The sequence below is a fragment of the Drosophila nasuta genome, chromosome 3 (assembly GCF_023558535.2).
Source record: "Drosophila nasuta strain 15112-1781.00 chromosome 3, ASM2355853v1, whole genome shotgun sequence".
NCBI classification, from domain to species: Eukaryota; Metazoa; Arthropoda; class Insecta; order Diptera; family Drosophilidae; genus Drosophila; species Drosophila nasuta.
In genome coordinates this window covers 30,178,571-30,203,086 of record NC_083457.1, presented here as the reverse complement: position 1 = coordinate 30,203,086, position 24,516 = coordinate 30,178,571, and the positions used below count along the sequence as shown (strand labels likewise).

General features: G+C 39.9%; 4 protein-coding genes across 5 annotated transcripts; 2 read left to right on the top strand and 2 right to left on the bottom strand.

Moving 5' to 3' along the window:
* The first annotated feature begins 10,216 nt into the window (after positions 1-10,216).
* LOC132793921 (cyclic AMP-dependent transcription factor ATF-2) lies at positions 10,217-11,717 on the top strand. Its single transcript, XM_060804082.1, has 2 exons — positions 10,217-11,416; positions 11,476-11,717. Exons 1-2 carry the CDS (start codon positions 10,288-10,290, stop codon positions 11,583-11,585), a joined length of 1,239 nt encoding a protein of 412 aa, XP_060660065.1. The 5' UTR covers positions 10,217-10,287; the 3' UTR covers positions 11,586-11,717.
* Positions 11,718-11,846: 129 nt separating this feature from the next.
* LOC132793918 (TBC1 domain family member 31) lies at positions 11,847-15,872 on the bottom strand. Of its 2 annotated transcripts, none has more exons than XM_060804075.1 (4): positions 15,420-15,865; positions 15,245-15,358; positions 12,342-14,757; positions 11,847-12,276 (listed from the first exon to the last, which is right to left on the bottom strand). In XM_060804075.1, the coding sequence occupies exons 1-4, from the start codon at positions 15,710-15,712 to the stop codon at positions 12,130-12,132; spliced, it is 2,970 nt and encodes a 989-aa protein (XP_060660058.1). In that variant the 5' UTR covers positions 15,713-15,865; the 3' UTR covers positions 11,847-12,129. The 2 variants fall into 2 exon arrangements, with proteins under 2 accessions (XP_060660058.1, XP_060660059.1); XM_060804076.1 differs by lacking the exon at positions 11,847-12,276 and having other exon boundaries at positions 12,933-13,102; positions 13,185-14,757; positions 15,420-15,872.
* A 407-nt stretch (positions 15,873-16,279) lies between these two features.
* On the bottom strand, positions 16,280-17,079 carry LOC132788158 (leptin receptor gene-related protein; the record flags this gene model as incomplete). Its single annotated transcript, XM_060795489.1, has 3 exons — positions 16,280-16,588; positions 16,658-16,913; positions 16,982-17,079. Coding segments are annotated over 3 exons (471 nt in total), but the record flags the coding sequence as incomplete, so codon positions are not given.
* Positions 17,080-17,876: 797 nt separating this feature from the next.
* LOC132793920 (uncharacterized) lies at positions 17,877-23,997 on the top strand. Its single transcript, XM_060804081.1, has 3 exons — positions 17,877-19,085; positions 20,080-20,998; positions 21,095-23,997. The coding sequence occupies exons 1-3, from the start codon at positions 18,998-19,000 to the stop codon at positions 21,681-21,683; spliced, it is 1,596 nt and encodes a 531-aa protein (XP_060660064.1). The 5' UTR covers positions 17,877-18,997; the 3' UTR covers positions 21,684-23,997.
* Positions 23,998-24,516: the final 519 nt, after the last annotated feature.

The following is a 24,516-nucleotide window of genomic DNA, read 5'->3' as shown; positions in this document are numbered from 1 at the left end:
TTTGCCTTTTCTGACATTGAAAGACACCTTTCCACTTTTCGATTGAACTTTGCCTGTGAGATTGACTTGCTCAACTCCAAGTTGAGCTCATTAAAAATCCATGAAAAAAAATTAATATTAAACTACAAGACAGATAAAAAATTCTGCTTAATATATTTATTGTATTACTATTTGTTTACATACAAAAACATTTAAAAAATTTCGTAGACTGATTATTTCCCTGTTGTCAAGTTATTCAGTGAATATATACATTATATATATAAATTTGTTATAGAATATTTAATGTAACATTAGGCTATATACGAGTATGTATTATCAGTTTATAAATATGTAAATCGCATACTATTTCCATATTTTTTAAGATTGTTAAATCGTTATTATTTCAATTTGTTTTCCTTATGAAAGTTTGTTTGTAAACAGTTTTTACTCCACATCTATATAATATTCGCTTTTTTACATTGCTTTTCTAAAATTTCATTAGCCTTGTTCAAATTATACTCTCTTTCGTTTGTATTTAAATTCATGTCTATTTGTGAAATAAAAAAAATATACTTGAAGTAAAGAATATATTTTAATTTATGCAATATGCACTTGTCTGGTTTTCTCCCCTGTTCTTCTCATACCCGACAACACATATCAATTTAGATTTTAGTACTAATTGATATGGCTGTGGAATCAAGTCAAGAGCCGGTTGGTCAAGGCAAGGGAGAGAGCAAGAGAGAGAGATCAGCAACAAGTGAAATGCGAGGCAAATGGAAGACGCTTGCTAATGATAATGTCCTCGCGGCGTTTACAGTTGCAGCTGGCTTTGATGATGTGCCTCCTACGAGGTTGATGTTGCAAGCGACGGCGACGGCGACGACGGCGGCAAACTGCTGCAAGCACACGCCCTCAAAAAAGCTGCGCCCATTAGCTGCACAGATATTAGGTGGCCCACAACTATTACTTAATAGACATCAGGCACGTATCCTGCGTCGCCATCGAAGACTCGAAGGCAAATCGCCACGGTTGGGGCACTCCTTGTGGCCAAATGCGAAATGCGTGTAATTAGACACACAGCGTTTCAAATTGCAAACTGGCAAGTTGCAACTGCAACTGCCAGTTGCAAGTTGCAAGCTGCAAGCTGCAAGCTGCAAAGTCACCACTTGCAAGATTGCATTAGTCTCTGCTCGCTGCTGTTTCGTGTAATTTCCGCTGAATTTTTAGTGCACCTTAGTTAGCCTTAGCTCTACTATAACCGTCTAATGATCAGTCTCTGGTCACTCGACTAGGCCACATGTTTGTGTGCGTGTGTGTGTTTGTGTGTGTGTTTAGTCTGGAAACTAGTTGCCGCCACTGACCGATACATCAATTAAATTTGCATTTTAATTTGACGTTTCGTTTTGTTTTCGTACAAACGTGGCGCACTTTGTGTTTTTTTGATTTATATGGGAGCGGAGAGCATGATACGCGATAGCAACAACAACAAAAAGCTGTTGATCTTGTTAAGGTTAGCTGCTGGTGATCTGTGAAGCTTGTTTTACGTGCGCTTATTGAGTCAATGGAGCAGCCCCCCAATGCCAAGCGCCTGTCAGCATATCCGTTCACCCGAATCCCCAACACCCAAACACCCGACACTCGACATTTTGCCATTTGAGCTATGGCTATGTGCAGCAGCAAAGTGTTGCATGTTTAAGGTAAGTTAGCCCCAGTATCCGCCCGGTAAAACTCACAACCCCATTCACCCTCCCTGCCCCACCACACTTTGACACCGCCTCGCTGCAAACATTTGGCAAACAACCGCAGTAGCAAAAATATTGTAAAACGAAACGTGCGCGCAAAGACGTTTACATAACGGTTGCCAGTTGCCAGTTGGCAGTTAGTATGCCAGTCAACCGCAGACAGGTCTAACACCCATCCAACTAACAAACCAACCAACCACCCACACAATGGCTACCCCAAAAAAGAAGAGGAGAAAAAAAAAGAACGAACTTTGGCAGCTCCATCTCTGTCAAAATGCAAGGCGCGAATTGTAAATTTGCAAATGCCGGAAACGCAAATTTTCCAAACTTGTTACCCACCGCAGTCGTTGGCAACAACAACAAGGTAACTTTTGTTGGCCAAATATCTAGCCACATACAAAAGTTAAATTCGAAATTGGCCCAGAGGCATACTCGTAGCTGGATTGCGTTGGCGTTGGCTTCGGCTGTCGGAATAGAACTTTGCATTACAATTGGCTGCAATTTCTCTGGCTCTGTGATGGCCTCCTAGCACGCAATGGCCGGTCTATTGCTATTCCATCATTGACTTGGCTAAAAAGACCCCTTCGAAAGTGGTTTGTCTGCCAAAAAATACATTCGAAATACAAAAAATAGCCGACGGATGCATAAATTTTCGTATGACGCGCAATAATTAAAATGCAAGCAAATGTTGTATCTAACTTGAGCATTTCATTTTATTTTAGCTGTGCTCTTCCTTTTCTTACTTCCACGATGAAGCTGACCTATCATTAGCGCTTGCAAATGATGCACTACATCCGCCAGGAGTTCAACAATAATTCTTAACCCCAGCACAACCAATCATTAGGCATACGCATGACAGGCCAATGCCAGACCTTCAGACTTCGTCCCAGACTCTGCAGACGCATATATCACATGTCTCCTCCAATTGAGTGGGGGAACCACGCGTTTCCCGCACACACAAAAAATTCCAGCACGTATCAATCTGAAAATGGTGAAAAATGCGCATGTCCATCCAGCTGGCCAGCTGGCAGCTGAAGGTAAACTGCGATCAGACTCTCTGTGTCGATCCTCTGCGATCGCGGCATTTGCTTTATTTATTGGCGATTTGGCCTGTCAGTCCAAAAGACCCGATTGACCTCAGTCTTTCGTCCTTTTGCATACACGTATTTATATTTATTGTGCCATATTGTATCCGCATCGATATCAACTCTATCTGATTTTGGTATCTTTGCTGCTCCTTTTCATCCATAAATCAGTCGTTTTAGCGCCTCCGGCTGAGCACATATGCGTGTGCATATTCATGAGTTTTGATTGAAGCTATAAATCAGTCGAAAAGAACAAAAAAAAAATAAAACAAAAGTGAAGCCAGGAATCAATATTTCAAATGCCATCTATCAAATTTTTGGGTGTTGCAATAAAATCAATCGAAGAACGATTAAACTTCAATGTAGTTTATAAGTTAAGTTTGACAGAAATCTAAAAACATTATGTTTCAAAACTATTTCGACTCTGCTGCAACTTTAACACCTGCCAAAAGCCAACGGAACACTTTCTATGGCCACCGTTTGAGTTCGACATCGACTTGCATCACATCCGCAACGGTTGTGCCACAAAAAACTTAATTAATATGACACATATCGTGAGTTGTTTTGGCCACCGATCGGTGGTTTTTATTTTGTATCTTGCTTTTTTTTAATTTTCAGATAAAGAAATGCGCTAATGAACCAAATGCGAAATGCTTATGAATGTATTATGTTTGTGGCTTTTTCGCAAAGAGCGCCGAAAAGTCGCCAAAGCATAATTAATCATGCAACATTCTTAGGGCTATGGCTACGTCTACAGCTTGAGTCTTGAGTCTTCAGTCTTCGTCTTTGACTTGGAGTTCCGCTTTTTGTTCCAAGCAGCATTTTGGGGCCTTTGTTGTTACCTTTTCGCCGGGTTAACTGATCGAAAACGCAGTTAGTTGTGCGCCAAAAAGAAAGAAAAAAAAACAAAACAAAAGCAGAATAGTTATAGCTACGAGTGATATTAACATATCATTATTATAGCCATTAGCACTTTTAATTGATGAGTTTTTGCTGCCGTCTTCGTCTTTGACTTGCGTCTCATCGCGTTCACTCTCCTGGCCATTGCAATGGCTTTGGCTTCAGTTTCAGCTTCAGCTACAGCTACAACTTCAACTTTAGCTTTAACTTCAACTCCCAGCTTGCCAATCATTTGTCAATGGCAAAAGATACAGTAGAATAAAAAAAAAAAAAAAAAAAAACGAAACGACAAAAGAAACCGACGGAGTCAACCGTTGAAGATGGCCGCGGGTGAATCGCGAATGGGAGAACACTTCGAGTATCATGAAGGGTCACAAGAAACGAACGAGTAAAAAACTCACACTCAATTGAATGCATATGAATGCGTATCAGTTGTGATCCACTTCCACAAATAGCTTAATCATTTCATTGCCTTTCTGACAGCCAACCATCACTTTATTAGACCAACAAACGCGAGACTTTTATTTTCGTAGTTTTTTATGAATATTACTCTTGCTTTAGGCATTGCATTTATTTTATGAATTGCATAAAATATTCACGCAACACCTGTCCAATTATTCATGTTTTCCTTGTAAACTCAACAAGCTGCCAATTCTAAGCTTTGTCCTCACGATGCTGTTACTTCCTCAGAATCAGCGCAATTAATTAAATTTGAGCTGTATACGAATGAGAATTAAGAAATTATTCCAGTTTATATGACACATGGCAGTTAACAATTATACGGATTATTATTATTATGCGATTATTACTTCATCTCTTGGCAAATAAAACTAAAAACTGCGTTTGGTGAATATTTGTTTATTTTTATTCATTTCATTTGAAAAACTCATTCATTTTACCACAATATTTTATTATTACTAAAACTTTTCTTTTACATTTATTTATTGAAAATTAGAGCACTCAAAGATTTAGGGCTTATAAAAAATGTTTATATTTAATATTTTTATTACTAGATTTTTTATTTTTTTATTTGGGGAAAAATGTGTGCTCAACTTATAATTAATGATTTACTATTTATAAAAATTATAGTACTAGATCACTTATATATTTCTTTTTAGTTAAATTACTATTACCGGAGTTTCTGTGTTAATTTATTTATTGAAAATGTTGACGCTCAAAGATTTAGGGGATATAAACAATTTTTATTATATTTATTTATTATATTTATTTAGTTATTTACATATTCCGGATCTAAACGAATATCTTTCAATTAAAAATAAACTAAAGCTTGTAGTTTTGCAGTCATTTTTCTGACATTTTTTAACTAAATGTTAAAAAAAATCATTATAAAAATTATTTCCGTTTATTTCTTTATTACAAAAGTAGTTGCTATCAAAATAACTTCTGCCACTTTTTTTGTCTCTTATTTTTGAATATTAATCTAACACTAGAATTTTTCTAAATATTTATTATAGATAATACTAGAACTTTTCTTGTTTATTTATTTATTAACAACAATTTATTTATAACAAACAATAGAACCACTATGTTTGATTACAACTGATAATTTATAGTACTTGTGGCTTCTTCTTTCTTCCACATTATTAAGTTACGTGTTTAAATTTATATTAAAAAAAATTAGCTTAACTTACACATATTTTATTACGTATATTTTCTATCTATTTTAATATTTAGCTGTCACTATAATTTTTTCAGTTTATTAATTTATAAATAGTCACTTATTATTTTATTAAATATTTTATTTTTAGCAGTGCTTCAATTTTCAACTATATGAATTCAAAGGGAAACGGAACTGCTGGATTAGTGACAGTCACCGGTGTGTGGCCTCCAGATATTTTGGATGCTTCTTCACTGCCGCCTCAGAAGACGATCATAAGAGTTTTGCTTAATTAATTGTGTATTTCTAACTGGACTCCCTAGAGCTGGGGTCAAGCAACAACAACAACAACAACAATCAAAGACAAAGTTTCATTGATGAATTTTGACAGGTTTTTAAATTTTGGGTTAATGGTTTTGTCTCTCTCTCGGTGACTTTGTGTACACGAGATGATCTTTTCGTTCTGCGGCTTTGTCTTAAGCGAATTCATTAGTGGATGACGGTGAAAATTGAATTATGGTGTCTTTTTTACACCTTTTCTGTGGATGAAATCATTTATCTTGCAAGAAAATTTTTAGCCATGAGGTTTCACTTTAAAAAGAATTGAATTAGATTTTCCTTGCATGTTTTTTGATTATGTTTAAATTTGTAGATATCCCAAGTCTTGGATATTGCATGACGCATTTAACATTCCTTTTGCAAGCAAATTCCTTTGAAAACACACAACGATATCTAGAAACATGCAATTAAACACGCACACTCACATCTAATACCGTTATTGGCCTAGGTGTGTTTCGAGGCCCACAAAACCCAAAAACTGTAGAACAAAAAAAAGACTGCCCAGAGCGCATGTCCCTTTTCTGAAAGGAACTTGGGCTTTATAGGGAACTCACGCCCTCTAACCAAAGGACCGCGAGGAGCGAGATCCAGATTAAATCCAGGCCTGGCGCATGTTAGACACAAGTCTAGAGAGCAAAGGGGCACGCCTCCAGACGCCAATTATGTTTGAGCAAGCCAAGGATGCGCCTCAAGCGCAGGATATGCTTCAACTGTGGCGCGTTGTAGTTGCCGCCGGCAAAAAGTGAGAGACAGAAGGAGACACAAAACGAAAAAAACGAAAGTTTTGTTAACTTTTGATTTTGTTGTTGATATCGAATAAATATCAAATACAAGCCGCAGCGATGTGTAGAAGCAGTTGGGCTTGGGGATGGGGTTGGAGCCGCGACAGCAGCCCGGCGGCCTTAACGGAAATGGAAATGATGTGGCAAGCTACAAATAAGAGAAAGAGAACGATAGCAGGAGAGAGGAGAGGAGGCAGCTGGAGGAGCAATTAGGCAGCGCCCCATGAACGTGGGGCATTAAATTGTGAGCTGAAAGTGGCAGATACATCAAAAGTGAACGCAATCCATCATCTTGCGAATCACGGCGTGATGAGTGCCGCCGCTAACAACAGCGGTTGAGCTCGACGTTGAAGTCCAGGCCCTGGATAGCCTCTCTTTCACTTGTCGGCATCCTTTCGCTTTGTGGTCTTTATGATGATGATGACTGCCTAAAGTTGCCTTTAGTGGCGCGTTCGCCGCACGAGCTAAACTCGGCCAAAAATGTTTGGCTAATTTCTGTGTCTAAGCCGCAGCTCTAAATACCGTTAGACAGGCGCAGCTTCAGCTTCAGATTCAATGTATCTCTGTTTGCTAGTGTGTATGTGTGTATGGTCAAGGTCACAATTAATTGCTGGCGTTGTCGATGGCGACTTCCTCTATAACTGGCCGCAGTTTCTAATGCCGCGTGATCTACTTTCGGCCGACCGACTCAGTGGCAATTAAAACAATTACCTTTACCTGTCTCCATCTCCATCTCTATCTCTATCTGTATCTGTATCTCTATCTATATCTGTATTTGTATCTGCTGCTGTAGTTGCGTCTGTGAGGGCTTTTCACTGGAACTGCTCGCAGCCGCAGCCGCAGCCACATCACGCCCATTAGCGACAATCAATCTCGGCCACGCTGCAAGAACCACAGCAACAACAGCCACAGCAACGACAACAGCAACAAAAGTCAGTGATAAAGTTTTGTGCGCTTGTTTTGGTTTCATATTTTGCCGCTTTTTGCCGTTTGGCTTTTTTATTTACGAATGCGACTGCCAGATAACCCATAATTATGAAATTATTATTGAGCGCCAAGTTAGACGCAAAGCTTGGCAATAAAAATGCCAAGCAGAAAACACAAAAACACAAAAAAAAAAACGAAATTTTTCGTACGAATAGTAGCTATCTTTAGGCTTAGTTTCAGTCTGCGATTGCCGTCGGAAAAGTAAAAATCATTTCATTCCATTTCGACTGGCTGTGTGCACAGGAAGTCTGTTGAGTCAGAAATCGATGCTAGCGGCGCAGGAAGTTGCATAAAAAGAGTATTGATTAAAATATATAATATCAAAAAAAGTAATAATGTTGCTGCTGTTGATTTTTTAATTGATACATAAAAATCAATGTAAACATCAGAAAAATAAACGTACTCAAAATACATCGAGAAAAGTTTTGAAGTTATGCAAAAAGTTCAGTCTTGTGGCAAGTAGTAAGCCATTTACCTTTCCGCTGCATGCAACCGTGAAGAAAAGAAGAACACCGAATTTATGCAAAATGCCCGCTAGCCAAAACAAACAAACTGTCCAAAAAGTCCAAAAACTAAACCCAAAACAAATGTGGGGCGTTCTAGGAATTTCATAAAGGAAACGAAAGATACACAGGATGCAGCTTGTTAAGTTTCGTATTTTTGAATATTTATGAAATGCCACAAGGGTCCTGCGCCGGTTATTGTCCTGGCAGCATAACACATTGCACATTGTTAGTGCCGTTATGAATTATTATGCTTGCGATAGCGGGAATGCAGTCAGCTCATTAGTTAAAAGCGCTGCAGGCGCCTAGCAACAGGTTGAGTCCTGACAACAAATAAAACTTCCCAGAAAAGAAAGCTGGTAAAAAAAAATTTAAGAAAACCTAGCAAGAACCTGAGAGCATTGCTTAAAATCTGTGCTGCATCCTGCCAGTGACGAGACGCAGCAAGGACAACCTGTAATTTTCAAATCTGGCGAAACAAATGCAAAACTAAAAATGTATCTTGTGGATTGCGTATGCGTCGCGGCGCAGAAATGGCGCGCACGATGGATGTTAAAGCCAACTGCGACTGCGACTTTGAATGCGACCAGGAGTAGCAGCAGCATCAGCAACAGCAGCAGCAGCAGGAGAGAGAGAAAGAGATGTTCATCGGAACGCATGTTCTTTGAAAATTGCCCATAATTATGCGAACGAACTTCAAACTGATTGTTTCTACCGGCAAGCGGCGGCCATGGCTGTCCAAAAACCGCGTCTGTTGCATGCAACATACCCGAGAGTGGTCCACAAGCAACAGCAAGCAGCCACAAACCCGGCATTGGGCTTAAGATCGACATTGGTCTGGACGGGTCTGCTCTGGTCGGGTTCGGTACGGAATCGCCCGTTTGCTGCAGTGAAAGAGAATGACTGTAATTACGCATCACTTTTTCTTAATTTTCATGCTGTGCTCTGCTCTGCATCTTCCTCGTCTGTGGCTGGTTGTGATCTTGCTCTTGCTCTTGCTATCGCTATGCCTGCCGATGGGATGGCGTGCCCACCATTTTGACTGGCTTGGGAAGCTATGGAGGATTTGGATACTGAACTTGACCCACAAGACAAGTATGTATTGTTGCTTTGCGCTGAAACTGAAGCTGAAGCTGAAGCTGCGGCGGCCTCTTGTGAGAAATAAATACGTCCCAGAGAGTTTTAGAAAATTGCTCGTTGCGTGCATGTTTCCGAAAAGCGGCTCAAAAACATTTTGCGTGTCTTCTGTTAGTTGTTTTCGTTTTATTTTTCGTATTCGTTTTTGTTTCTTACTTCCTTCAATGAGAAATCTAATTTAAAAGATACAAAATTTTAAATTATGGGGTTTTCTTTATTGCCAAAAATATTTTTGGGTTGTATTTTTTTTTTTTCTTTGTGTCTTATTTTGTGTATGATTGGGCCTACGTGCTGTGAAAAAAAGGTTCGAGCAACGAAGCTCTGCACTTCAGATGCCAGAAAGCGATACGCAGACTTTTGACGGAAGTGTTGAATGTCAACATTTTTCAAAATTGTAGGTGATATTATAAGTCTTGCATGTAATGAATATCCAAACTATTTATAAAGTAATTATAAAATAATTACTTTTTGTAATGATAACTGTAAGTCTTTAATATTAAACTGTTTTCAGCTTTTTAATTTGTAACGACTTTTTGTATTTTTGTACTTTAAGTGTTGCACAACTCAAAATTAAGTGTTGAATTGCGTCATGAAATAATAGCCCATAGTTCGCATTTGAGGCTCAATCAACCTTTCCTTGCCACCATTCGTATAGTGAAAGAATAATGACACATGTTTCAACATTTAATATACCAGAAAAACTCTGTTCGAGTAATGTGGAAAGCTTATTCAAGATTACGTCAAGCATTTTTGTAATAAACGATATTTAGAAGCACTTTTCGCGATTTTTTAAATTTTGTGCAATCAACTTATGAGTGTAACCAGCCGCGTTCTAAGAGTTTTCGATTTTGGTATATACCAACGGCGTTAAATCTTATATTTCAAAAGTGTTACTTAAGGTCACACCCTGTAAAATCAAACAGCTTTTCAGTTTTTTTGAGAAACAATGTTTGATTTGAAAAGAATTAAATAATAAATCTTTATAAATTATTATTTGTCGATACAAATTAAAGATGTTTTGTCGCTGAAAAATCAATTCATTAGTATACAGAAAAAACAGAATGGAGAAACAAATACTAATCAATGTCAATAACAGATTGATTTCTCTGTTAACTCGACTCTGCTAAAACATATGGTTTTGTTTTTGTTTAGTTGACGGCGTTGTGTTGCGTTCCGATTGTTATTGTTTATTAATGAATTATAAATTGTGCGACAATGGAAAACGACGCAAATATTGCGGATTTATCCGCCGTCTCCTTTGCCGACTTTGAGACTAAAAATAGAGATGAGAATGCTAGCTTCGATAACTTTAATCAGTGCCAGCCAAAACATGACATGGCTATGACACTCGACTTAACACTGGGTCAGAAGTCGGAACACCTCTTTCCCACTGATCAAACGCCCACACCGACACGCCTTATTAAGAACTGTGATGAAGTTGGCCTCTTCGAGGATCTGCAGCATGTTAACCCCTTTGACCTTGGGTTTCAACGTGCCGCCGAACAAAATGCAGTCAGTGGCCATACCGCAATACCCGTAACACCAACACGCTCATCAGAGGCGCCACCTACGGATGGTGACTCGCTGCACACACCGCAAGTGTATCCCCTAGACTCGGCTACAGTGTCAGCGGCAACTCCCGCCGTTGTCAGCAACAGCAATAGTCCCTTAGACGTGGTAGTGCCCAATGTCGAGGATCTGCTGAAGACTCCCGCTCCAACACCTGCTCCGATTCCTACTGCTACACCCCACAACAGCCCATCTCAAGTGCCCAGCACAACAGACAATGGCCCTCCGCCACTGCAGTTAATACAACCCCAAGTTATCACTTGGCTGCTGCCCGCACAGACTTTCTCACTAACCACCACAGCAGCTCCTGCAAACAGCAAGACTTCAAAAAGTGCCACATCCACACCAAGAATTCGTCCCTTAATCTTACCTAAGCCCAGTGCAGCTCCGGCCTCCAAGGCTCCATTATCAACAAGCATTACCACAACAAGCACGACACCTGTTCATGAACCCAGTAGCGCCAGCTTGACACCCACATCACAGTTGCCCATCAAAGAGCGACTCAAAGCTATTCTGAGCAACAGTTACAACAAGAAGCAACGCAGTTTCACTGCGCCCACTCCTAAGGCAATGTCCACCGTGAATCGCAAAGAAGATAGCCTAGACAGACGACGTGCTGCCGCATCCAGATATCGTACCAAGATGCGCAGGGAGCACAAGGAGCTCAAGGATCATAATGCCCAACTGCAGCAAGAAAATCGAGAGCTGCGAGAGCGCATCGCAGCACTAGAGCGGCAACTGCAGCAACAAAACAGCAACAACAATTTGGCTAGTGGTGAGGAAACAAATTAAAATCCAAATGCATTAATTAATTAACCATTCCATATGCTACAGTTGTGGGCAACCAAATCCAAATGCCGCCTTCCAGCATACACCTGGTCATCAATGTGCCCAAGATGATAGTGCCTTCTTCGGAACCAAATCAGAGGCTCGATAAAAAGTGATCAGCTCTAGCAGATAGATGATAAATAAATTACTTGTAAGCCTGCCTTAAAATATGTTTGTACAATTTTTTTGTAATATTTTCAATATAAACATTTATTTATTGCAAAAGTTATTCTATAAATAGGTTTAAAGAAATAAATATTTATAAGAAAAGCTTAGTTATTAAGTTATTGCTATTGCTCAATAAAATTATATTTTTATTAAACATAGTTGATTGCTGATATATAAAATAATTCAAAATAAATATACAAATTGTTTTTGTTAATATAATATGTATAATTTTATCTTTGTTTAATCAGGCAGTATTGCGTCTATAAATATATATGTATTTATAATTTTTAAATGTATAAATTAGTAATGCACATTGTGGTATAGGCAGTTATTGCTATATTGCAGTTTGTCTTTGAATATTTGTTTTTGAATGTAATTTCACCGAAAATATGCGAAAAGGATAAACGCAAATTATTTTTTTTGGATTCTATTATTACAAATATTAGTTTTTTACAAAAAAAAATACCCCTATCTTTAAATATCCTATTATAATTACTTACGTTTGGAGCCGCTGTTTAAAATATCTGAGAATTCTTTTTGTATTTCCTGAATTGAACGCTCAATTGCAGTTAAGTCTGGCTCTTCAGGTGCCGGAGACCTTCGTGACCGACTGGGTTTATCCAAATGCTCCATGGTCATCTGTAAAGAACAATAATTAAAAGTAATTATCACTCTTTAAGATTGACTGATCAATATGTGCGAACCTCGCGAAGATTTCGTTGTAGCTCATCACGCTCCTGGCACATTTTTTGTATGTTGTCATAGTATTTCTGGGCAAGAGGCGCTCCCGCAGTATCTGAATAGTAACGCTGTGCCAACAGCTCCAGTTCCTGGTTGCGTATCTCGTCCTCGGCAAATTGCATCTCCTGAGTGTGGCGTCGTCGCTCGCGTTCTATTCGGTGCATCAGCATGTCGATGTCCTTCTCCATTTCCAATACTTTACGACGCTGTTCGGCCTCCTGCAGCTGGGTCATAACTTCACTTTTGCGTTGCCGCACTTCCAGTTGATAGGTGAGCAGCATTTTCCGATGGCAAGAGATGCGCTCTTCTTCTCGCTGTATGGTTTCCTGATAGAGTTTCTCCATTTCCTTCACACGCCTCACATGTTCCTCTTGCTTGAGACCATTTTGCAAACGATCCATCATTTGCAACTCCTCCAATTCAAGATGACGAATGCGTGCATCAATCTCCTGATGCTGTTTCTGTAGTTCCAAAGTCTGCTCCTCCTTTTCCGCTATCCAATTGCTGGGATATTTAAGAAATTTGGGATAAACACCTTTGGGAATGGGTGCAAATGGTGGCATAAAGCGCCGAGGATGCACTTGCGGTGGACATTTATTCATCAGCTTGCGAGCTCTGCCAACCAATTTGGCCACATCAATTGGATTCTGTTCGTGGAAGAAGCGCAACACTGCTTCCTTGTCCGGCAGGCGCAAGATTAACTCGCGTTGCAGCAAATTATAGGCTACAATAACAAAAATGATAAAATACTGAGGCTCTGTGATGATATTATCCCAAAGAGCTAGCCATTGCTGCTCCTCCAATACCTCAGCAAAAGCATTCGTTAGCAGCGACCAAGCATAATCTTTAGCATGCACTTCGAGAGCCTGATAGAACTTGGACAACTGCTCGTCATTGCACTGCAAGACATTGGCACACATGGCCAAATAGTTTTCCGGTGGCAACGGGTAGAACTCGAAGCAAAGCTGCAAGTGATTAAGCAACAGCGTCGCCATCAGCTCGAACACAACCAATCCGTTCTTCAGCAGATGCTTGACAAAGGGAAACACCAGATGTGGCATAAACTCAGCGTATCCAAATACCTTGCACCAGTGGGCCAAGCAGCTCCATGCCCGGATAACACCACGACGCTGAGCATCGCTTTTGATGCGCAGTCCACGTGCATTGCGTTTCACAATTGGCGGTTCGCCTAGCTTGAGCAGCGCCTGAAACTGGACACCATTGCAGGGCAGTTGCAACAACGAACTCCATATGATGAACCTATACTTCTCCGGATAACAACCAAACTCGCGTAGCATGGCCTCCAAACGATCCCGCTTCAACAGCTGCCGCAACTCCTGATTCATGGGGCCACTGACGTGACCTGGCAGCTTGGGTTGTTTGAGCACAGCACGCAGCTGGGCAATGGATTGCGTCTTGAACTGCAGTGCATTGAAGAGGCGACACGTGGACCACACATTGACCTCGCCGCATTTTGACAGCACGCTGAGCAGCTTGCCATCTCGGCTCACATTGAGACTGAGACCATTTGAGTGTTGCACTATAAGCTTTTGATCCGTGTTCTCCAGATCCAACATAACAGCCTGACCACGAGCTGTGATGCCAAAGAGTATACGTTCCTTAGGCTGGGGCAGCACTTCGATTTGTTTGAGTACAAAATCACGTAGCCGAAATAACTTATCCACCTCAAAGGAGGCCGAGCTGAGCAGTAGCAAGTAACCATCGATGGTGGTGAAGCACAGTTTATTGCCGTTTGGGGTGAAGCTATAGTTGAGCAGCGTTCCATCGGCAAAGTTCTCCTCTTCACAATCGAATTCCAAATCATCTATTGAATTGATATCATCCTCGTCGTCGCCACGCAAGGCAATCTCTGGAATCGCTTTTTGGTTTCGCAGCAAACGCAGTTTCCGATCTCGTGCCTTGATTGGCAGCGTAATTTGTGTGGCTTCCTGAGAGTGTGCCGACCACACACTCAGACTATCGTTTGTAAAACAGGTGAAGAACTGCTCAGAGTTGGGTATATAACCAGCCAACTTAAGCGTATGTCGCGACTGATCAAATTCCAGACGATGTGACACTCTTAAATTCCTTAAATTGAGCAGCGCTGCATCGGAACCAAGACGCATCAGCATATTTGAGATCGAGGAATTTTGCACGCGATTTCCCCAGGTAATCTGATTAACTGCTGCGGTTCCCACTTCATTGTGCCGGCTGATAATGGACTTTTCCACATTGATAACAAGAACGTGTCCCTTTTCGTTGCCTACAATATACTCACTGTGGTGCAAGGGTGAGGCATGCACCACCGTCGCTTGAGGAACTCGAATTGTGAGTCGCCAATATCGTTTGATAACAAAATCGAACACATAGATGTTGCCACTGTTGTGTGAATAATAAATGAAAGGTATTAAAATCGTTATCAATTGGGGCTTACAATAAATTTGTTATATTAATGAAGCAAGATATGTAATTATGATGGGGGCTCCCCCCAGTGCCACATGAATTGATTTCAAACCTGTTAAATACAATTAAACATTCAGTGTATGGTTTGACGTTGTCTATTTAGTTCCGAAAAAAATGCTGTAATTTTGTTGTTTTGTTTAAAATAAAATCCTATTAAATGAGCTCGATAGATTTAAAGCTAACTGTGCAAAGAATTCTCTTAGTACACAATATCATTGATTCTTTGATATTTTTCGGTTTTCCATGTAAGTAAATAATCTAATTATATTCTTACGCTCCCACAAATTTTAATAATCTTAATAATGTAATTTGTAAGTCTATTTAATCTTTGTTATTTATTTAACACTCTTATGCATTCCCAATAGAACGCAACGTCAAGAATAATTGAAATATAGTAACTCACCGCCTGTCAATTACCAGAAGTTTGTTGCTCATCCCATTGAAACAACAAGCGGCGATTCGGACACGCAATTGCTTGTCCACATTTTTTATGGTGTGATGCACGGTCAATATATTTCTAAAAGCAACGACGAAAAAATAAATATTTATCGTTCCTGATTGGTATGCTAAATACTTACCCTGTCTCATTATGTTGCAGTTTAAAGGGATATTTGTGCATCGGCAAATCTGCATGGGAAGCTATACTGGGTGCTACACTGGCCTGAAAGTGCTCTGTAAAATCCTCCTCAAATTCTTCGGATTCACTGTCGTTCTCTGTGGAGAATTCCATTTCCGAAATTAAATCCCATTCTTCGGCGTCGTACAATGTGCCCTCGTCCTCCTGCTCCTCTTGGTTTTCTTCATCATAAATTGCACTGGCCAAGGAAATGTTTTCTAAAGGCGTATTATTATTAGACGCAATTTTTTCCATTTTATTTAGTTTTCAAAAACCAAACAAATGTCAAACTTTGACTCTAAAGTGACCACCGTACGATTTTAGATTTTGGCTTATACAGTCAGAAAAAATACCAAAAAAAATCACTCAGAACTACTCTATATTTGGTGAGGCGCTATTTTTGAAAAACGACACTTCCCTATTTCTAATGAAAATAAGAGAAAGCCTGACACATTTAATTTTTATAAAAATATACATTTTTAATGAACTGCGACATTATTTTCATAAAAACAAGCTGACTGAAATTAAAATTGTTAAATAGTTCTTGAAGCTCCTTTAGTTTCCAGTATTTAAATACCATATATACGTACTAATGATTACACTGTTTGGCTCTCTGCTGAATTAGTTCAGATGAACCGATAGCTAACGGCAACGATATTTAGAGAAATGTACGCACCTAGCTGAAATCATAAAATATATTCACTACTAAATTCTAGAACATAAATTAAAAGAACTGCCTTCGTGGTATATGTACTTAGTATTTACAAAAAAACCTTTATCCCAATCTCTAGATTTGGCACGTCCTGAGTAAAAGTCACCGAATCGGTTAATAAACTATTATGTATATTGTTATTTGCATTAAATAATTGTTATTTGAATATATTTATTGATGTGAGATTGACTGATTTTTTTGTGATGGAGCGAACTGCATTCAAAATTGCTTCATCCAAAAATCCATCGTCGGTGCTTAAAACATAACTCCCTCGCAGTTGGTGCTAATTTTACAGATCCCACTTAGAACATGCCACCGTAAGGCGCATCAAAGCTCTCTCCACGCATAGCATAGCCAACAATGGTCGAATAGTTAATAACGTTAGCTATTAGCGTCAGTATGCAAGCTGTCCAGGTAATCTATAAAATAAATGCAGAAAGATTTAATTAGTCTCTTAATGTTAAAGCACTATGATTATGTCAACTTACAACAGCCGAATGTGCCAGGACAATGGGTAAGGCAAAAGAACTCAACACCATGCCAGCTGAGAGAAAGAGGGCAAACTCCGTTTTCGGGTTGGTTTCGCTGCCAGGGGTGGAGCGTTTGGCTATTAGAACTGGCAATACTGATAACACATAGAAGAGCAGCACGAAGAACGGATAGAATATCTTGGGTGTGGGAACAGCGCATGCCAATATCAGAAATGTCATTCCCAGGCACGTAAGTAGTGCGCTTATGACCAAGCTGAAACAGAATAAAAGTTATCAATGAATTTGCAAATAAGTATTCACATGTAGCGGGTGGCTACTTACGCTGCAAGTGTTGGTTTGTTGTTGTTGGTGTCGTTGTTGGTTAAAACCAGAATCGGGCAAGTGGCAATTAAAGCAAGTGGTTCACGAAATAAATAGCATCATGATTAATATACATTAGTTGTAGAATTTATTGCGCATCACTTACCTTTCATTGCGGCCATTCTGTATTTGTTTATAATTTTTCTTTGTCGCTTGGCTAAAAAAAATGATTCACGAATAACGATTTAATATCGATAACACGAATTTACATGTATGAGTATTTTTCGTGTTTTGTGTTAATTTTAGGACCATTCTCATAAATCGATACTGTTAATTTGCTACAAATTTAAGACAACCACAAATTGCTTTAATTTTTTTATAGTTGAAAGCTGACACAATTAGGAATTTAGTGTTTATTTCATTAGTGATTGCAAATAAATTTACAAATAAAAAAATGGCACAGGCATGATATTTTAGTATATTTTTACCATTAAAAAACCTCCAATCTAGCTTACGGTCACACAGTGCAGCCTACGCAAAAAATAATCAGTTCAAATTTCAACAGCACACTTCGAAGCAAATAAAATAAAACAATAAAATAAGCTGGATATATATACAGAGTTAAGTAATAGAAAACTGTGATTAGAAATTCGATAATGTGTTTTTAAATGAAAATAATTTTATTTCCATTTTTCATTGATAATCATGACTGATACTAATACAGTTCCAAGCGATCGTTAACATTAAATTGTGCACCCTTGCGAAACTGAAAATGTTAAGGGCATGCAACAGTAAAAAGGTTCCTGTGAATTAGGAAGCTTTCGGGTGTTCGGTTGAAAATTCATTGATAAAAATAAAATGTCCTATCCCAAAATGTAAATGGTACAGCGCGTGCCCGCCAAAAGCTATCGGAGCTGGGGCACGAACTTACATATATGTAGCATACGTTGTGGGTGTGTGTATGTGTGTGTGCAAGTGACTACGTAGCAGCCACCTGCTAGCTGCCAAAAAGTCGACTCTGACATCGGCCTTTTCATGAATGCATGAATGTTTATTCAAAGAATCCCTGCGCACTGACACACACACACACACTCGCACAAGCATTCGGGTACCTCACTTATACTCACACACTTGCATGCGGACGTGTCGAGCTTTTGATTGAAAGCTTTACGCATGCGCTGAACCGTAATATATTTTTGTTGCTGCGCTTTGTTGTTGGCTTGGCCCCAAAAGCTGCCCGCAACATTTAACAGTGCGGGGGCGGACATAACATTTGCGTCACAGGTCCCATTGCTGGTTTTTGCTGTTGCCTGCTGCTCATTCAGTATAACGTTATACGTCGACGACAAAGCAACGCAACGCAACACAAAAGCTGAACGTAAAACATCAAAAAAAAGAAACGCGCAACGTGAAACGAACGCTCAACGGGGGAGCAGCCTAATAAGTTCATTACAAAAATTTTTGTTTGCCTGCAACTTGAAAGAAAACTGCAACATTTGACATTTGTGACAGACGTGGCAAGTGCATTGGAAACCGTTGAACGCTCAATAATACAGTTTTGCTGCCAGCTTTTGCAATCTGCTAAAGGAAATTGCAAATAAAATATTGCACGCCTACGCGAAATAATCTAGGTACTAAAACCACCAGCTGCCCGATTTCGTGTCGTCTGTACGTGAGTGCAAATGTGTGTGTGTGAGTGAGCTAGTGTGCGTGCGTGTATGTGTGAAAATCAATAAAACGCTGTCTCTGCCTCCGTGAATTGAGAGGAGCATGTACTTGGCCATTTTGAACCGGCCATATGGCAACTGTGCTGTGCTTTGCTAATCAAATACCAACCCAATAAGTACCATATACCAGTTACCTGGCTGCTTGCCTCGTAAGCAGTTAATTGTGCCAAGGTGCCGAGTGCAACATTGAGGCGCTGAATTGACGTCAAACTTACCGATTAAGCGCAACCAATTAAATCAAATTAGTGTGAAAGAAAAACGAAACGGAACAGAAATTAAAAGAAAAGCACCGAGCAGAGAAGTCAGCAATATGGCGAAGCGAATGGAAATAACCTGCGCACTGATTGCAGTCCTCATGTGCAGCATATTGGGTCACTGCGAAATGTCCGTTTACCCAGGTAAATATGCCTAAAAATAGCACAACCAACCAACTAACCCCAACCACCCCCCACCACCACTAACCCCTATTAACAACTACCGCTTCACAAACACTCACACGCACACAGTCACAGAACTGAATGTCACTGTGCGTTAGTGTGTGTGTGTAATTTGAACTTTTGCGTCGTGAATGGCGCAGGAAAAGCGAAGCAGCCGCTTGCCAACTTCGTTTTGTGTATACTACTGTATACTAGATGTGCATGGCTGTATGCATGTGCATGTGTGTGTGTGTTTGTGTGTGTGAGGAGTCCATATCGAGTATCAAATATTCACGAATCAAAACACCCACGCGCACTCACACTCCGCAGCTGCTGCAGAGGCTGCCGTTGATCTGTGAGTGAGTGTGTGCGGGTGTGTGGGTGTTTATATCCCACTTCACTCCTCTCAGAGGGGGCGTGTGCCGCCCACTAGCCCACTAGAGTCGCTTTGATGCTTGCTTTGCTTCAAGTTTTGAGCTGATTGCTGCAGTTGAGGCTTAGAGTACTTTTTATAGCCTACTTTTCAGCGCACAGCAAACGAAATGAAATAAAGCTTTTTCTACCGCGTCACAGCCATGTCCTAGTGTGCGTGTGTATGCTACTGCTTCTGTATGCCTGCGTGTGTGTGTGTGTGTGTGTGTGTGAACGCTTGTAGTAATTGGTCTATTTTTAAACATTGGCAATTAAATTGACTTTTGTTTGTCTATTCTGGCGGCGTTTTTTATTTGGGCGAGTTATAAGCGCGACCTCAACCCGTTTATTTCTTCCTTCCGTTTCGCCTTGTCCTTTTGTTTTCTATTTTTGGTTGTCGTTATTTTTGAACAGCAACTTGCACGCAATGGACTTGGACTTCATTAGCATTAGCATTAACATAATGAGAGTCCGTCCATGTCCAAACACATGCCACATGCCACACGGCAAACACCACACCCAAGTCAGACCAATTAATCAATTGCATTTCGCTTTCGCCTTGCAGGACTTCGTCGTCGCCCCATTACGCCGGCGGCTCTAGAAACCCAGCAGTATGAACAATTGATGGAGGAGCATGCGCGCCGTCGACTGCAGCAGCAATTCGAGCAGCAGCTGGAGCTGATCAAACTGAAGATGCTGCGACAGCGCAAACTCCTGGAGGAGGAACGCTATCGCCAGCGGCAGCAGGAAGTACAGATGGCCGAGTCCGAGGATGAGTACGAAAATAGCAACAATAATAACAACAACGACAACAACAATCAGCAATACGATCAATACGATAACGTCGAAGGCGATGCTGCCTACGGCAGTCCCATGGAAGCCATGCCCATTGAGCGACCACAGCCGCCCATGCGAATGCCCCCACCCAACTGGAATAGCCTGGAGATGAGCTACAATCGCAACAATGTGCTGAGGGAGCGCATTCCCTTTGCCGTCGGTCCCAGCGATGCGCGTTTCTTTGAGAACGCCAATGATCCTTCCGGTGAACTCGACTCGCGTGCCTTGGATGATTACGAAGAGTATGCGCCAGCACCCGCAGCCGGTGCCGAAGTGGTGACGTCCAAGAGCAAAGTGGCCGCCACCGTGACAGCGGCTAAACCTGTGGAGCAGCCACCCAAGCTGCTCGATGGAGCAACTGCAAATTTCCATCGCATCAAGCCGCAATCTGCGGCTGCTGCAGCTGTGGCTGGCGTCAATCTGCCGCTGTCCAAGGAGGGTAGCAATGATATCGCAGGGCTCATGAGTAAGCTACAGAAGCCAGTCAAATCACCGCACCTGCCGGTGGATACCAGCGATGAAGCTGGTCATCAGGTGATGCGCCAGCATCTGGGCATGAACAGCGAAATGGGCGTCTACATTGTGGCGCTGATTGCTGGAGTTAGTGCGGCCGTCACAGTGGGTCTCTTAGCTTTAGGTGTTACCTGGTAAGTTGGCAAGCGCTTAGTTAACTTATGTCAATCTTTATGCTATATAATTGAACTAACGGGCAACCTCTTTCCCTCTCTCTCGTTCTCTTTTAGGTTCCACAATCGCAGCAAAGCTGCCGCTGATGTGGACTATCCTGCTTATGGCGTCACGGGACCCAACAAGGATGTCTCGCCCTCGTGTGATCGCAAGCTGGCGCAGAGCGCCCAAATGTATCACTATCAGCACCAGAAGCAGCAAATCATCGCCATGGAGAATTGCCAGGCCACCGACGGCAGCTGCGGCCTCTCCGATGTGGAGAGCGACGACGACAACGAGGAGGGCGACTATACCGTCTATGAATGTCCCGGCCTGGCGCCCACTGGCGAAATGGAGGTAAAGAATCCGCTCTTCCTGGACGAGACGCCGGCTACGCCAGCCACAGGCGTCACAGCAGCAGCCACCACCAATGGCACCTCAACTGCAACTGCAACAGCAACCACAACAAACACAACCAACAACACCAGCAGCAGCAACAGCAGTGGCACAACTACGAATAACAACATCACGCAGGCAACGCCACAGCAGCCGGCAACACAGAAGAAGGGCACGGTGAAGCCGAACATGAATTTGTTGAATGCCGCGGCCACAGCAGCTGCAGCTGCCAAAGCTGAGGAGAAACAGAAGCGCAAGAGCAAGAAGTAAATTGTAGGCGGCTGTTATTAAGAGAGAGAGAGAGAGTTGAACTCTTTTCTCTGGCACTCTCTCTCTGTCTCTGTGTCTCGCTATCTCAGTTTGTCGCTATCTCTGTATCGATTGGAATTGGTAAAGTTTGACTGATCCATTTTATCGGCCAACAGACAGACATAAAGTACACGCGTATGTACATAACACACACACACACACACACACTACATACTATACATAAATACATATATAGAGAAACAGATACGCGCGCGCATGTATAGCATATATGATGTACTATGTATGTATTCCTAATGAAAGTCCATGGAATTTAATTCCACGGCTGCAGGCTCTCGAAGTGCAACAAACGAGTAAACTTGCTTTGATGGCACAACTCTCTTATCTCTTCCCTTTAAATTGTAAGCCCTATCATATTATGATGTATCTCTATCGTAATCGTATCGTATCATAATCGTATTGCTATGATCTAAGCACACATAAGAAACCCTGACTCCCAACTGACATCCATCCACCCTCCACTTTCCTTCTATTTTTACCGTTCTTTTCCGCCTTTGTGAATTCCAAAGACATTGCGCAAGTTTCATGTGGCATCATGTGCTTTTCTAGTCTGTTGCATGTCTGTCAAAAGCAGAAACGAGACAATTGCACAATTGCCATTTGAATAGGTAATATTCCCCCTATCCACTATCCCCTTCCCTCCCCACCCACAACATATAGTCCGTAATACTTAAATACGCTACTGATTCTATTTACATACAATCCAACATGTGTACTTATTTATTGTATTGTAATTTAACATTTTATTGTATTGTACTTACTTACATATTATGTATATCAAAACAATTTTTGGTGTCTGCAACACAAATCAATTTATAACAAATAAAATATTTTAAAGTCTGCATTATATTGGTAACAACAAGAACAACAACAACAACAACAACTAAAACAACAACATAACATAGCATACTATTCTATAAAAATATATATACGATACATATTATATAATGTACTATATGTATGATGTACATGTATTATTATTATTAACGTAACGTACGAAAGTACTTGAAGTATTTGTGTAATTATTGTAACATATACACACACATGCCTAAATTAATTTAATTAACATACGAACAAGTATGTGTGTACTCTTATTGGTATTTCCCTTTATTTTCTAATTTATTGTACTACGCTTTGTGATCTTAAATTATCTGTGTCAATTTAGAAATACAATTCTGGTAACCAACATATACACATACCTACTACATATGTATATGTATACATACTTTATGAAGTCACGCAAGCATAATCCATAATGACTATTGAATGTATGCTTTATGATGTATGTATGTAACATATAGTATGTACTTATCATATTGGAGCAAAAAAGAAATCTATAGAAAGCGACGGCGACGGCGAAAAACCATAGAGGAAAAGAGAATTATTTACAAGTAAAACTTAACAATAATTTCCTGCACATTCATGTAAAGTAAATGAAAAATGACTGATAACACACACAAAACAAAACAAAACAAAACCAAAAAACAAAAACACGCGTCTATTGTACAAAAACGAATGAAACGAAAGATAATGAAATTTATTTATTAATTAGTCGAATATTATTGAAACGAAATAGTAGATGTTCCAAAGTCCCCCAAAACCAAATGAAAAGAGAAGAAAAGTACTTTAGCGAAGCATTCAATTGTATTTATATTGCTGTAAATAAACATAAACATGTATGACAAGAAGAAATATTTACTAAATCTGAAACAACGTAAACAATTGCGGCCGTAACAATTACAATACACTGATAACACAACAAAGAAAACAAAAACTCACGAGTTTAAAAAAATGAAATGCAACTTATATACATAAAACGCGCATCTACAATAATAAGTGTAATAACTACTTAAAAAGAAAAGATAATGAAACGAATGAAAATTCGACAACTGCTAAGCACGTTGGACAACACATTGATCTACATATTTTATATTGTTTTCAACAATAACCATTGGAAATGTACTTTGCTACAATAAAACAAAACAAAAAGAAAAAAAATAACAAAGAAATGCAAACGAAATGTTTGCAAAATTGGCTTATCGACTAAAACGTTGAGCGGAATGTTGAGTTTGAAATATATATTTTATGGAGTTTTCCGAAAGATCGACAAAATCAGAAAACAAACATGTATCTTGAAAGAAATCCAAAAAAAATACATACTTATATTGTGAATAAAGAACATAATTTAATTTATTTATGTATTGTATAATAACCATAACACAAATTATACAATATGCATACAAAATAAATTAAACTAACCCAAAAGAAAATGTAATGTTTTATTTGAAGCAGGCTCAAAAAGTCAACCACTATTCAATTGTCTGCTTAATAGTATGGCGCGAATTTAATTTAAATTGAACAAGAAATGATTGGTGCTGCCAGACTCACTATTCATCAAACCGTACAGTTTTATGACATCGTTCTGGTATCGGCAAGTGAGCAGCCCTGAGTAATATATTTTAGGTGAAACAACATTAATACATTCTTATTCTTTTTCGTTCTTTAAAAAAAAAAAAATTATACATACATTTATCAGTGAAAGTAGTACTCTCGAATGCAAAAAATCTCCTAGACTGCATTTAAATTTTATTTAAAAGCACAAAAAACAAGCCGTTTAAAATGGCGCGACTTTCTACACGCGTTATGAAAAGTTATCGATGCAAATATAACGAGGTAGTACTCGTAGTTTCAGTATTTTGAGTTATCGCTGCCTTAAGAAATCGATGTTTACAAAAATTAGAAACATCGTATAATCGATATGTAATCCCATCGATGT

What these genes read in the sequence shown, in the direction of transcription:
- LOC132793921 (XM_060804082.1), top strand. Translation starts at nt 10,288, where the DNA reads ATGGAAAACGACGCAAATATTGCGGATTTATCCGCCGTCTCCTTTGCC. An exon ending in CAACAACAATTTGGCTAGTG is followed by an intron (nt 11,417 to 11,475) that starts GTGAGGAAACAA and finishes CATATGCTACAG; the next exon opens with TTGTGGGCAACCAAATCCAA.
- LOC132793920 (XM_060804081.1), top strand. Translation starts at nt 18,998, where the DNA reads ATGGCGAAGCGAATGGAAATAACCTGCGCACTGATTGCAGTCCTCATG. An exon ending in CGAAATGTCCGTTTACCCAG is followed by an intron (nt 19,086 to 20,079) that starts GTAAATATGCCT and finishes TTCGCCTTGCAG; the next exon opens with GACTTCGTCGTCGCCCCATT. An exon ending in TTAGCTTTAGGTGTTACCTG is followed by an intron (nt 20,999 to 21,094) that starts GTAAGTTGGCAA and finishes GTTCTCTTTTAG; the next exon opens with GTTCCACAATCGCAGCAAAG.
- LOC132793918 (XM_060804075.1), bottom strand. Translation starts at nt 15,712, where the DNA reads ATGGAAAAAATTGCGTCTAATAATAATACGCCTTTAGAAAACATTTCC. An exon ending in CTTCTGGTAATTGACAGGCG is followed by an intron (nt 14,758 to 15,244) that starts GTGAGTTACTAT and finishes TTCACACAACAG; the next exon opens with TGGCAACATCTATGTGTTCG. An exon ending in TACAACGAAATCTTCGCGAG is followed by an intron (nt 12,277 to 12,341) that starts GTTCGCACATAT and finishes TGTTCTTTACAG; the next exon opens with ATGACCATGGAGCATTTGGA.